Source organism: Lepisosteus oculatus, unplaced genomic scaffold (genome assembly GCF_040954835.1).
Source record: "Lepisosteus oculatus isolate fLepOcu1 unplaced genomic scaffold, fLepOcu1.hap2 HAP2_SCAFFOLD_116, whole genome shotgun sequence".
In the NCBI taxonomy this organism is placed as follows: Eukaryota; Metazoa; Chordata; class Actinopteri; order Semionotiformes; family Lepisosteidae; genus Lepisosteus; species Lepisosteus oculatus.
The window spans coordinates 20,026-34,695 of NW_027167667.1; the positions used below are offsets into that span (position 1 = coordinate 20,026).

At 38.1% G+C, this 14,670-nt stretch overlaps 1 protein-coding gene across 1 annotated transcript; it reads left to right on the forward strand.

Moving 5' to 3' along the window:
- The first annotated feature begins 9,765 nt into the window (after positions 1–9,765).
- Positions 9,766–13,500, forward strand: LOC138226252 (uncharacterized). Its single transcript, XM_069186259.1, has 8 exons — positions 9,766–9,820; positions 10,124–10,171; positions 10,467–10,528; positions 11,587–11,686; positions 11,825–11,886; positions 12,298–12,394; positions 12,624–12,785; positions 12,897–13,500. The coding sequence occupies exons 1-8, from the start codon at positions 9,791–9,793 to the stop codon at positions 13,095–13,097; spliced, it is 762 nt and encodes a 253-aa protein (XP_069042360.1). The 5' UTR covers positions 9,766–9,790; the 3' UTR covers positions 13,098–13,500.
- Positions 13,501–14,670: the final 1,170 nt, after the last annotated feature.

The window sequence follows — 14,670 nt, forward strand, 5'->3', positions numbered from 1 at the left end:
TGTCCCGAAAGGCTACTGCCTTTGTGCTGTAGATTTCTGATTTAGACGGGCATTTCTATGGACAACTTTGACTTTTCTGTGGGTCCAATGAAAATAAGTTTTTTAACTTATTCTTTGTTACAGTTTTCGAAAGTTTAAAGACATTCACTGAGTTGACGATAAAGGAAAAGTTTCATCTTTCACCTCTTGGAAGGTAGGCCGGTCAGAGGTACAATATATGTCTTCATGTCTTCATCCTCCATGTTTGTAACTACAGGTTTCACAGTGTTGAGCTAAGACACAAAAACACCTACAAATGGCAGTTCCAAATGTATAAACCTGGGCTGAAAAAGTGTGTACAGTATATACTCTGTGTAGGTCTGATAAAAGTATTCGAGTCAAAGTGTCATATGGATACAAAGTCTCATGATTTTGTATTGTGTGTTTTTTCTCTGTTCTGCTTTATTGAAAGAAATCAGATGCTCTTCCTGAAACTTACCTTAGCTGATTCTTCAGCTAAACCAGACAGACTTCTGAAATTCTCAAATATTATCAAATCTTGTTGGTGCAGAGGTGGTGGAGCCCATTACCAACAGACTCACAGCTGAAATTATTCCAAATATTAACATGTGGGTGAAAATGTAAACAATTGTAATATTTCCTTTTTTCCCATTGAAAGTATAACATATGTGGTGTGAGATAGAGGTCCTCATTTAATTGCATGAAACTCTGGCACTGGCGCAACAAACTGAACAAAGTTCAAGGGGGTATACGCTTTCTGTAGACACTTTATTTCCTCTTTTTCCATACTCTAAGAAATGATTTGGGAAACCTGTGGGACACTGGAGGTCATTATACATGAGCCTCTTTCTGCACCTTTTAAGCCATTGAAACCTAGTTGCCTTGTTACAAGGTCTAATATTACAGTAGGTGTGGTTTCCGTCTCCTAATTTCTGAGAATGATCAAATTGGGGAATAAGTTGTTGGGAATACCACTCTTGCACTTCTAAGAAAAGACTATCTCAAATGAAACTCGCTATAGAAAGACATCTTGTTGAAAAATTCTTTATTTTTTGTCATTTCTAAAGAAAAAACATTCATCAAGTCCTTCACAAATGTTTTGTTTGTGACTTTCTCTGTTGTTCCCTTTCACACTCAACTGAACTATGTGTTATGTCTTGTAAACGTAATCAAACATTTCACTTAGGTGTGTGGGTTAACACAAACCCATATTGTATGAAACATTCAGTTTTTCATTCACGTTTTTTCTAACAATTGCATCCATGCTAGGACTACAGTAAACAACACTTTTTACTAAAGTAAATGAAATTGTTCATTAAACAAGACACATTGTTTTAAATGTATGCAATACGACGACACTAAAAACAACACTGAAACTTTTCATTGAAATACTGGACGAGATTGTGCATATTCAATGGATTTCTCCTGGTGCTTTTTTTCATCAGTCTTTTCATATTCTTGTTCTCTACTCAGGTGTCTCCTGTTCCTTTGGTGATGTCTGCTGTACACACATGGTATCATACACTTGAGCAAAGTGTGATACCACCGTTTGTTCTTCTCCTAAAATAAAGATGAACATTGACAAAAGTCAGAAGCACTCTTTTCTTTGACAGACGAACAAAACAATGCAAGAATAACCATACTCTCTGTTCCTTACTCATTTCTACCTACCTGTTTGACCACTTTGTCTGCTTCAGTCAGGACAGGGTGCTGGGGCTGACTCTGAGCAATCTGAGAAGAGCTCTCTGTGATCTTCTCCCCTACAGTGGCTACATTGTACTCTGTTTGAAATCCAGGTATCGCCTCCGGTAAGTTCCTCGGTCCTTTTTGGGACTTGAAAGGGCAGAATCATTTTGTGACTACATTTCCTTGTCATGCACTGATATGTTCTGGTTTGTGTTCGATTACTGCAGGCGTTCAAATACTTTCTTTTTGTTCTAGATTGGCAGTGTTTGAGATGGTAGGAACTTGTTATATTCTCAACTCTGAATGCTCTGTAAACATACTATTTTAGCAATTCTTAGAAATCTGAAAGCAGTGTTACCTGTATCATTTTTTGTCTTGGTAGTAGTATTGCAGCTCCAACATCAGCACTTAAATAATGGTTTGTGATGTTACTTGTCCTTGGAGTTAGTATACTCCTGAGAAGTCAAGAGAAATCTTACGTAAGCATTAATTATGTTTCACTTTTGAAAGCAAAGTACGTGTCAAGTACTTTGAAGGCATTTGTTGATACTTTTAAGCACTTTCGTTGATTATTATTATCCTTCAATTAGTTATTACAAGTCCAACATTCTCTACATGATCTCACTCCATATTCAGAATGTGGGAATACAATTGTTTTAAGGAAATGCCACTGAATAGATAGTAGCTGCACTCTACAAAGATGAATTTGCTAATTAATCAGTCAGGGACACAGCTTATACTTCAGTAGTCTTAGATCATGTAATGATGATTATTGTACTTTATAACTAGCAAAATCCCCATATCCTGTTCATTGCCCCTTTTTCAGTTATGTGGATTGACTTATCCCTGAAGTGGTTAATTCTCACCTTGACATCTCATAGAACAACTGAATCTCTACCAAGGGTGAATGTGTCCTTCCTCTTAATGTCTAAAAGAAAAGGTTAAAATTCATTGAAGCAAAATGCAACAACCCAAAATGTTGGGGAGGTCGTTTCCACAGTTATTTCATATGACAGTGCTTGGAGTGAAACTACATGACCATGGTGAAGAAGAAAAAACACTTTACCTTGTTCCTCCTGACTGATGTCCTTATGCGTGTTTTGCACAGTTGAGCGTTTTGTGTCTTGTCGTCTGTGTAGGCAACAGCCCTCTTCCCTGGGATAGAACTAGATGATATTTAGACACGTTAATTTGACTTCTCCATTGCCCACATTGATGTGGATATGATTATAATGCTCTGTTTTGTGGGCTTCCCAAGAAAACAATAAATCCCTTACTACTTGTTCGAAATGCAGTAGCACAGATCCTAACAAATACAAGAAAGAGAATATCATTCCTGTTTTGAAAAAACTTCACTGGTCACCTGTATTATCGAGGATAAATTTGAAAGTTCTTTTACTTGTTTTTAAAGCTTTAAGCGACCTAGCACGTCTGTACCTTACTGAATGTCTGTCTTCATATGTTCCTATACGTGACCTGAGATCTGCACATACTGGCCTACTGCAAATACCACATGTGAAATGCAGAAAGAGTGGAGAGGCTGCTTTTTGTTTTTATGCTTTCAAATTATGAAACTCACTTCCACTTTTTATTAGGCAGTCAAGCTCGGTACATTGTTTTAAAAAACATTTGAAAATGTTGCTTTTAGTTAAAGTGGTTCTTTGTTCTTTCTATTTCTGTTTCTTTTTTTAGTTCTCTTTAATTGTTCTTATTTTATTACGACTTTCCTAATTTTTATTTATTTAATTGACATGTATGTTGCTTTACTGTATTGCTGTATTTTCCTTTACAACTGAAAGTATATCTCTCAATTTTAATATTTTATTTTTACGCTTGGTTTTTAAAGCACCAAAGCACTATTTGTATGAAAGGTGCTCTATAGATAAAGTTTATCATTATTATTTTTAATATTATTATTATACTTTGTTACTGTCTCCTCTAACTGTGTATTGTCATCATGCATATCTTGTGTATTATTTATTGTAGTTGGTTTTGTCATTCTGTAAAGAAGCCACCTTTCAAGGCACTATATAAAATAATGTTTGTTATTATTATTTACATTTTTCATCGTAAAATCTGGCGAAGAGTCTTAAGAGAATAACAAAGAACACGTTGCTCTTACCTTTCCATTCCAAGAAATGCCCTCAGCTCGGATTGCAGAGATTGACCTCTCTGTCTCAAATTCTGAGAAACATAGACTCGATTGAAAAATGACCATTTCCTAAGATTCACATAACATCACCAGTCAACATTTGCCACTTGACATCAATAGAAACCATAGAGTACATGACATTTCCAATCAGTTTTCTTTCAAGGTACAATACCAATCGCCTTGCCAGAAGAGTTATACTGCGGTAGATAAATATTACAAATGTCAGATACACGCAGAGTTGTTTGGATTACTATGAAAAGATTGTCAAATATATTTATGTTCATTATATTTCTTGGAGTGACAGAGCTAAAGAGAAAACAATACTTACCTTTATCTCTGCAGACAGGATCGCAAGGGATTCCCTTATACTGGGTTCCTATGTAACAAATAATACATTATTCAAAAAACATGATATTTCTCTGTCCATTGGCAGCATGATTGTTTATCATTACAGTTTTAGTTAGCTTTAATTTTGTAAACCCCAAGTAAACATAGTTTGTGCCTTTCTCTGAACTTTTTGGCATTTCAATTCAGTTGTTTGTAAGCTTATTTTACAGTTGCTAGGTTGATGAAGTTCCTGAACTGTGCAGTATTTCTTTTGGGTTTGGTGCGAATCATATTCTAGCGGTTGGGGGAAAAAAGCACAGGTGCCATCCCACCATTAAACCCTGAAACTTACCTTAGCCGATTCTTCAACTAAACCAGACATGTTAACTAAGTGTTACAGTATGTTTCAAAGTGTGTATTTTAGCAAACACAACTGAAGTTCTGTTGTCTCCTTGGAGACACCTGGAACTGGTGTGATGCTGGTTCTATGACATCATTCGTTCTAAATGTAAATGCAGGTATTGGCACAACATAGTAAATTGATGTAAAGTTATGGATCCATTTATGATTTTCACTCAGTTTGAAAGAGTTCCTGTCGTGTGGTTAAACTTTGTGTTACGGAGGGTTAACTGGGGTTCTGGCTACTAGTTAGGCTTGGTCATTCAGTCATCTGGTTCATGAAATAGGAAGCTAAGAGATCTGTGTTTTAGTTTTACTGTTTGTTTTTGTTCCATAGAATAAGAAATGTTTCATTAATATTAGTAATAGAGTAGCTGTTTCTCTAAACAGTGTGTGTCAGTTTGCACTGCAGGTGTGCCAGGTAGAGACCATTTAAGAACCCAAAAATATGCTGTCATTTACTGCCGTGGCTAATTTCTGTTAACCTTGTCTCTCACTCACTTTGATGAGCAAAATGTTCATACATAAAGCATACATTTCTGATTGGTCACAAGAAGCTTCTTAACATATAAGGTATAAAGAAAGTCAGAAAGTTAGGCACTTAGGTCAGCCTTAGGCAGTTAACCAAGACCATAATCCGATAAGAAGCTATTCCCTTTCATGTTGCTAAATCACATGTAGGATACATGAGTTACACCTCCACTTAAGAGACCTTAAAGAGACCTTGGCCAGCCAGGAGTGTAGAAAACCGTAAAACAGTTCTTGAGGACCTAATTGTTAACTCTTAACAGGCAAAGGTTCCTTCAGTCCTATGAGAAATATTTTAGAATTGAACTAAAGTGTGTTTCCGATACAGGAGCATATGTCTGTCAGGGCCTGTTGGAGAGGCCCTGGATGAGAACCCCTGGCTGCAGTTCCACATCCCCCTGAAAGTAAATAGAGCCATAAGCACTGAGCTAAGGACACTGCTCCAGGACATGCTGGCTGTCGATCCTGACCAGCGACCAGAAGCCATCCAGCAGAAGAAGCAAGTCAGGCAAGCCATGGCACGAGAGAAAACATCTTTGTAGTGACTGATAGCAAGATGTCCGTGACCAAGGGCAATTCGTCTGAGTAAAGTCTGATTTCATTTTTATGTCCCGAAAGGCCACTGCCTTTGTGCTGTAGATTTCTGATTTAGACGGGCATTTCTATGGACAACTTTGACTTTTCTGTGGGTCCAATGAAAATAAGTTTTTTAACTTATTCTTTGTTACAGTTTTCGAAAGTTTAAAGACATTCACTGAGTTGACGATAAAGGAAAAGTTTCATCTTTCACCTCTTGGAAGGTAGGCCGGTCAGAGGTACAATATATGTCTTCATGTCTTCATCCTCCATGTTTGTAACTACAGGTTTCACAGTGTTGAGCTAAGACACAAAAACACCTACAAATGGCAGTTCCAAATGTATAAACCTGGGCTGAAAAAGTGTGTACAGTATATACTCTGTGTAGGTCTGATAAAAGTATTCGAGTCAAAGTGTCATATGGATACAAATTCTCATGATTTTGTATTGTGTGTTTTTTCTCTGTTCTGCTTTATTGAAAGAAATCAGATGCTCTTCCTGAAACTTACCTTAGCTGATTCTTCAGCTAAACCAGACAGACTTCTGAAATTCTCAAATATTATCAAATCTTGTTGGTGCAGAGGTGGTGGAGCCCATTACCAACAGACTCACAGCTGAAATTGCTGTGAAAAGGGCTTCTACCAAATATTAACATGTGGGTGAAAATGTATACAATTGTAATATTTCCTTTTTTCCCTTTGAAAGTATAACATATGTAGATTAAACTGACCCAGGGACGCCAAATAATGTAGATTAAGCCGGCCCAGGGACGCCAAATAATGTAGGGAAAACCGGTTCAGGGACGCCAAATATGTAATCATAGTGGCTCTCTGAAGGCACCAGTTCTGTAGGGTTTGGGCATTTACTGAGACAATTATTAATTGTAGCAGTAAATCACAAAGTTGATTCTTTTGATGGCTTTAGAATCCAACCATGCGACATAACTCAAACAACGCCCACACACAAGTACTAATACACGAGGATCCATTTATTAATACATAGAATATGCCTTAAACCTAACAGATCTTATCGAGAGGGTTATCAGAATACAAAAGGTATCTATTCAGTCAGTTAAGAAGTGTTACACATATCAAGAGGACATACGTTCAGTATATCATTCATTAAGACCGTTTCGTAAAGTGAACTTGGTTACAACTTCTACATTAGATACTCAAATAAGTACATAACTCTTAGGAATTAAATTGATATCAACTGGTTGGGATAACAATTGAATTCTCGAGCTGTAATGCATTGAAGTTGAATACTCATCCAATCTTTGGGGATTCAGATCTCCTGCGGGCACAAAGAAACAGTTGCAGGCCGTTGCTGTCCAATCCGCGCTCTCTGGCTCGGTGCCAGGCTGTGCTGTGCGGCTTGCGACGGTGCGCTGCTGATGCTCACTGTTGGCTTTAACTAGCAAAGTTTGTGCACAGGAGAAAAGATGACTGTGGGTCCCAGCAAGTCAGGAAGAGGACCGGTTCGTTCCCGATGAAGAGCTAGTTCTGAATAGTAATTCAGCTGTCCACAGTTCCGACCTGTTCACGAGGCCTGCTGCTGGTTACTCTCTGGCAACCTCCACTCTAGACTCTTAGAACAAAGGAAAGTTCTGGCACTCGGACACACTGGCCGTTCCGTGGTTGTCCGGGCTGAGTCTCAGGATGGTCAGGAGGCGCGCTGCGAGAATGTCCTGCCCTTGGGAGCCTTCTGCTCCTGGGCCGTCCTGCCCTGGAATTCTCACAGAATCTTGTTGAATCTGAATCTGAATCTGAATCTGAATCTCCCAGGCTCTCTGTGTTGCCTGTTTTTACCTGGAGGAACTTCAGCTCATTGATTGGCTGAAAGTTCCATGGGCATCAGAGTCTCACGTGGGTTACTCGGCCCTACCAGTCCCTGATTGGTTGATCAAGGTGAGATATGAGTCACTTAGTCCTGACACTTAGGAATGCAATCCAGATGTCCAACTCGCACTCCCTAGACAGATAGGCGCCAATGGGTGACCATTGATCATGATAGCCAGGCTTAGCTAAGTGCATCCCCCTTTGGGAGCTGTCCTTGGACCTTAAATCACCTTGCATGAATGGTTTCTCTGTGGCTGCACCACAGAGATGAACAGAGAAATGAGGCCTAATTTGGGAAAGCTCAGAAACACTTAATTCTGCCTTATTATTAAGCCTCGCCGCTACAACAGAAAGCGTATACCCCCTTGAACTTTGTTCAGTTTGTTGCGCCAGTGCCAGAGTTTCATGCAATTAAATGAGGACCTCTTTCTCACACCACATATGTTATACTTTCAATGGGAAAAAAGGAAATATTACAATTGTATACATTTTCACCCACATCTTAATATTTGGTAGAAGCCCTTTTCACAGCAATTTCAGCTGTGAGTCTGTTGGTAATGGGCTCCACCACCTCTGCACCAACAAGATTTGATAATATTTGAGAATTTCAGAAGTCTGTCTGGTTTAGCTGAAGAATCAGCTAAGGTAAGTTTCAGGAAGAGCATCTGATTTCTTTCAATAAAGCAGAACAGAGAAAAAACACACAATACAAAATCATGAGAATTTGTATCCATATGACACTTTGACTCGAATACTTTTATCAGACCTACACAGAGTATATACTGTACACACTTTTTCAGCCCATGTTTATACATTTGATACATTTGGAACTGCCATTTGTAGGTGTTTTTGTGTCTTAGCTTAACACTGTGAAACCTGTAGTTACAAACATGGAGGATGGAGACATGAAGACATATATTGTACCTCTGACCGGCCTACCTTCCAAGAGGTGAAAGATGAAACTTTTCCTTTATCGTCAACTCAATGAATGTCTTTAAACTTTCGAAAACTGTAACAAAGAATAAGTTAAAAAACTTATTTTCATTGGACCCACAGAAAAGTCAAAGTTGTCCATAGAAATGCCCGTCTAAATCAGAAATCTACAGCACAAAGGCAGTGGCCTTTCGGGACATAAAAATGAAATCAGACTTTACTCAGACGAATTGCCCTTGGTCACGGACATCTTGCTATCAGTCACTACAAAGATGTTTTCTCTCTTGCCATGGCTTGCCTGACTTGCTTCTTCTGCTGGATGGCTTCTGGTCGCTGGTCAGGATCGACAGCCAGCATGTCCTGGAGCAGTGTCCTTAGCTCCGTGCTTATGGCTCTATTTACTTTCAGGGGGATGTGGAACTGCAGCCAGGGGTTCTCATGCAGGGCCTCTCCAACAGGCCCTGACAGACATATGCTCCTGTATCAGAAACACACTTTAGTTCAATTCTAAAATATTTCTCATAGGACTGAAGGAACCTTTGCCTGTTAAGAGTTAACAATTAGGTCCTCAAGAACTGTTTTACGGTTTTCTACACTCCTGGCTGGCCAAGGTCTCTTTAAGGTCTCTTAAGTGGAGGTGTAACTCATGTATCCTACATGTGATTTAGCAACATGAAAGGGAATAGCTTCTTATCGGATTATGGTCTTGGTTAACTGCCTAAGGCTGACCTAAGTGCCTAACTTTCTGACTTTCTTTATACCTTATATGTTAAGAAGCTTCTTCTGACCAATCAGAAATGTATGCTTTATGTATGGACATTTTGCTCATCAAAGTGAGTGAGAGACAAGTTTAACAGAAATTAGCCACGGCAGTAAATGACAGCATATTTTTGGGTTCTTAAATGGTCTCTACCTGGCACACCTGCAGTGCAAACTGACACACACTGTTTAGAGAAACAGCTACTCTATTACTAATATTAATGAAACATTTCTTATTCTATGGAACAAAAACAAACAGTAAAACTAAAACACAGATCTCTTAGCTTCCTATTTCATGAACCAGATGACTGAATGACCAAGCCTAACTAGTAGCCAGAACCCCAGTTAACCCTCCGTAACACAAACTTTAACCACACGACAGGAACTCTTTCAAACTGAGTGAAAATCATAAATGGATCCATAACTTTACATCAATTTACTATGTTGTGCCAATACCTGCATTTACATTTAGAACGAATGATGTCATAGAACCAGCATCACACCAGTTCCAGGTGTCTCCAAGGAGACAACAGAACTTCAGTTGTGTTTGCAAAAATACACACTTTGAAACATACTGTAACACTTAGTTAACATGTCTGGTTTAGTTGAAGAATCGGCTAAGGTAAGTTTCAGGGTTTAATGGTGGGATGGCACCTGTGCTTTTTTCCCCCAACCGCTAGAATATGATTCGCACCAAACCCAAAAGAAATACTGCACAGTTCAGGAACTTCATCAACCTAGCAACTGTAAAATAACCTTACAAACAACTGAATTGAAATGCCAAAAAGTCCAGAGAAAGGCACAAACTATGTTTACTTGGGGTTTACAAAATTAAAGCTAACTAAAACTGTAATGATAAACAATCATGCCGCCAATGGACAGAGAAATATCATGTTTTTTGAATAATGTATTATTTGTTATATAGGAACCCAGTATAAGGGAATCCCTTGCGATCCTGTCTGCAGAGATAAAGGTAAGTATTTTTTCTCTTTAGCTCTGTCACTCCAAGAAATATAATGAACATAAATATATTTGCCAATCTTTTCATAGTAATCCAAACAACTCTGCGTGCATCTGACATTTGTAATATTTATCTACCGCAGTATAACTCTTCTGGCAAGGCGATTGGTATTGTACCTTGAAAGAAAACTGATTGGAAATGTCATGTACTCTATGGTTTCTATTGATGTCAAGTGGCAAATGTTGACTGGTGATGTTATGTGAATCTTAGGAAATGGTCATTTTTCAATCGAGTCTATGTTTCTCAGAATTTGAGACAGAGAGGTCAATCTCTGCAATCCGAGCTGAGGGTATTTCTTGGAATGGAAAGGTAAGAGCAACGTGTTCTTTGATATTCTCTTAGGACTCTTCGCCAGATTTTACGACGAAAAATGTAAATAATAATAACAAACATTATTTTATATAGTGCCTTGAAAGGTGGCTTCTTTACACAATGACAAAACCAACTACAATAAATGATACACAAGATATGCATGATGACAATACACAGTTAGAGGAGACAGTAGATGGTCATTGTCAGTGTATCCTGAAGGTAGTTTTCCAATTTTTTGGAACGGGGTAAAAGAGGCCACCTCTACTAGAATCTTTGTCCTAACCAAAAATGTATAATAATGTATAATAATAATATTAAAAATAATAATAATAAACTTTATCTATAGAGCACCTTTCATACAAATAGTGCTTTGGTGCTTTAAAAACCAAGCGTAAAAATAAAATATTAAAATTGAGAGATATACTTTCAGTTGTAAAGGAAAATAAAGCAATACAGTAAAGCAACATACATGTCAATTAAAGAAATAAAAATTAGGAAAGTCGTAATAAAATAAGAACAATTAAAGAGAACTAAAAAAAGAAACAGAAATAGAAAGAACAAAGAACCACTTTAACTAAAAGCAACATTTTCAAATGTTTTTTAAAACAATGTACCGAGCTTGACTGCCTAATAAAAAGTGGAAGTGAGTTTCATAATTTAGAAGCATAAAAACAAAAGCAGCCTCTCCACTCTTTCTGCATTTCACATGTGGTATTTGCAGTAGGCCAGTATGTGCAGATCTCAGGTCACGTATAGGAACATATGAAGACAGACATTCAGTAAGGTACAGACTTGCTAGGTTGCTTAAAGCTTTAAAAACAAGTAAAAGAACTTTCAAATTTATCCTAGATAATACAGGTGACCAGTGAAGTTTTTTCAAAACGAGAATGATATTCTCTTTCTTGTATTTGTTAGGATCTGTGCTACTGCATTTCGAACAAGTAGTAAGGGATTTATTGTTTTCTTGGGAAGCCCACAAAACAGAGCATTATAATCATATCCACATCAATGTGAGCAATGGAGAAGTCAAATTAACGTGTCTAAATATCATCTAGTTCTATCCCAGGGAAGAGGGCTGTTGCCTACACAGACGACAAGACACAAAATGCTCAACTGTGCAAAACATGCATAAGGACATCAGTCAGGAGGAACAAGGTAAAGTGTTTTTACTTCTTCACCATGGTCATGTAGTTTCACTCCAAGCACTGTCTTATGAAATAACTGTGGAAACGACCTCCCAAACATTTTGGGTTGTTGCATTTTGTTTCAATGAATTTTAACCTTTTCTTTTAGACATTAAGAGGAAGGACACATTCACCCTTGGTAGAGATTCAGTTGTTCTACGAGATGTCAAGGTGAGAATTAACCACTTCAGGCATAAGTCAATCCACATGACCGGAAATGGGGCAATGAACAGGATATGGGGATTTTGCTAGTTATAAAGTACAAAAATCATCATTACATGATCTAAGACTACTGAAGTATAAGCTGTGTCCCTGACTGATTAATTAGCAAATTCATCTTTGTAGAGTGCAGCTACTATCTATTCAGTGGCATTTCCTTTAAACAACTGTATTCCCACATTCTGAATATGGAGTGAGATCATGCAGAGAATGTGGGACTTGGAATAACTAATTGAAGGATAATAATAATCAACGAAAGTGCTTAAAAGTATCAACAAATGCCTTCAAAGTACTTGACACGTACTTTGCTTTCAAAAGTGAAACATAATTAATGCTTACGTAAGATTTCTCTTGACTTCTCAGGAGTATACTAACTCCAAGGACAAGTAACATCACAAACCATTATTTAAGTGCTGATGTTGGAGCTGCAATACTACTACCAAGACAAAAAATGATACAGGTAACACTGCTTTCAGATTTCTAAGAATTGCTAAAATAGTATGTTTACAGAGCATTCAGAGTCTCATAGAGAAAATAAGTTGAGAATATGACAAGTTCCTACCATCTCAAACACTGCCAGTCTAGAACAAAAAGAAAGTACTTGAACGCCTGCAGTAATCGAACACAAACCAGAACATATCAGTGCATGACAATGAAATGTAGTCACAAAATGATTCTACCCTTTCAAGTCCCAAAAAGGACCGGGGAACTTACCAGAGGCGATACCTGGATTTCAAACAGAGTACAATGTAGCCACTGTAGGGGAGAAGATCACAGAGAGCTCTTCTCAGATTGCTCAGAGTCAGCCCCAGCACCCTGTCCTGACTGAAGCAGACAAAGTGGTCAAACAGGTAGGTAGAAATGAGTAAGGAACAGAGAGTATGGTTATTCTTGCATTGTTTTGTTCGTCTGTCAAAGAAAAGAGTGCTTCTGACTTTTGTCAATGTTCATCTTTATTTTAGGAGAAGAACAAACGGTGGTATCACACTTTGCTCAAGTGTATGATACCATGTGTGTACAGCAGACATCACCAAAGGAACAGGAGACACCTGAGTAGAGAACAAGAATATGAAAAGACTGATGAAAAAAGCACCAGGAGAAATCCATTGAATATGCACAATCTCGTCCAGTATTTCAATGAAAAGTTTCAGTGTTGTTTTTAGTGTCGTCGTATTGCATACATTTAAAACAATGTGTCTTGTTTAATGAACAATTTCATTTACTTTAGTAAAAAGTGTTGTTTACTGTAGTCCTAGCATGGATGCAATTGTTAGAAAAAACGTGAATGAAAAACTGAATGTTTCATACAATATGGGTTTGTGTTAACCCACACACCTAAGTGAAATGTTTGATTACGTTTACAAGACATAACACATAGTTCAGTTGAGTGTGAAAGGGAAGAACAGAGAAAGTCACAAACAAAACATTTGTGAAGGACTTGATGAATGTTTTTTCTTTAGAAATGACAAAAAATAAAGAATTTTTCAACAAGATGTCTTTCTATAGCGAGTTTCATTTGAGATAGTCTTTTCTTAGAAGTGCAAGAGTGGTATTCCCTACAACTTATTCCCCAATTTGATCATTCTCAGAAATTAGGAGACGGAAACCACACCTACTGTAATATTAGACCTTGTAACAAGGCAACTAGGTTTCAATAGCTTAAAAGGTGCAGAAAGAGGCTCATGTATAATGACCTCCAGTGTCCCACAGGTTTCCCAAATCATTTCTTAGAGTATGGAAAAAGAGGAAATAAAGTGTCTACAGAAAGCGTATACCCTCTTGAACTTTGTTCAGTTTGTTGCCCCAGTGCCAGAGTTTCATGCAATTAAATGAGGACCTCTTTCTCACACCACATATGTTATTCTTTCAATGGGAAAAAAGGAAATATTACAATTGTATACATTTTAAAGCCATGTGTTCATATTTGGTAGAAGCCCTAACAACACCTAAAAAACACCTAACAACGGGTGCAGGACCGAATTAGGGCAGTACCCACTATTGATAAACATACAGAAAACAATATTAAAGTACTGGCTTTAATATTAGCCAGACACAGCTGGATGAGCTCTACCAGCCAGGACAGGAGGCTCTATTGTACACAGAGAGGGGTGGGAGGGGGGAACAAGCTGCCCAGCCGTGTGGAATGCTACAGAACCCTAAACAGACAAAACATACTACCCGAATATTTGACCAAGATATCCAGACACAGCTGGATGAGCTCCACCAGTCAGGACAGGCTAATAAGATACACTCCACAGACATTCACAACAGTGACATATCATAAACACTTGAATTACTTATCTAGTCTCTCGAAACAAAATTTCGAGAAAAAACACATTGCCCAACGTTAGAAAGCACCTTGCATTACATTGCTTGAAAAACAATTTTATTTCGAAGGAATTATGGATCGGGAATTCTTCGAGGAAGTCGGGGTCACACAGCATGCCGGCCCATATATCAGGGAGCACATTGGATCAAGGCACAGTCTCTTTCAAGAAAACGATCCGAAACACACAGCAGCAAGGGCGAGGCTTATAGCAGAACGAGTGAACTGGGTGAAAACTCCAGCCGAATCTCCAGATTTAAATCCAATAAGGATGGTATGGCATTAGCTGAAAGACTATGTTTGGAAAACTGCTAAACCCAGCACAAAGCAAGAACTGATACTGATACAATGTCTGTTGATACTGATACTGTATGAGTAGGGCTGTTTCACCACTCCTTTTTTTTGTTGCA

What these genes read in the sequence shown, in the direction of transcription:
- LOC138226252 (XM_069186259.1), top strand. Translation starts at nt 9,791, where the DNA reads ATGTCTGGTTTAGTTGAAGAATCGGCTAAG. An exon ending in TCCTGTCTGCAGAGATAAAG is followed by an intron (nt 10,172 to 10,466) that starts GTAAGTATTTTT and finishes TATGTTTCTCAG; the next exon opens with AATTTGAGACAGAGAGGTCA. An exon ending in GTATTTCTTGGAATGGAAAG is followed by an intron (nt 10,529 to 11,586) that starts GTAAGAGCAACG and finishes AATATCATCTAG; the next exon opens with TTCTATCCCAGGGAAGAGGG.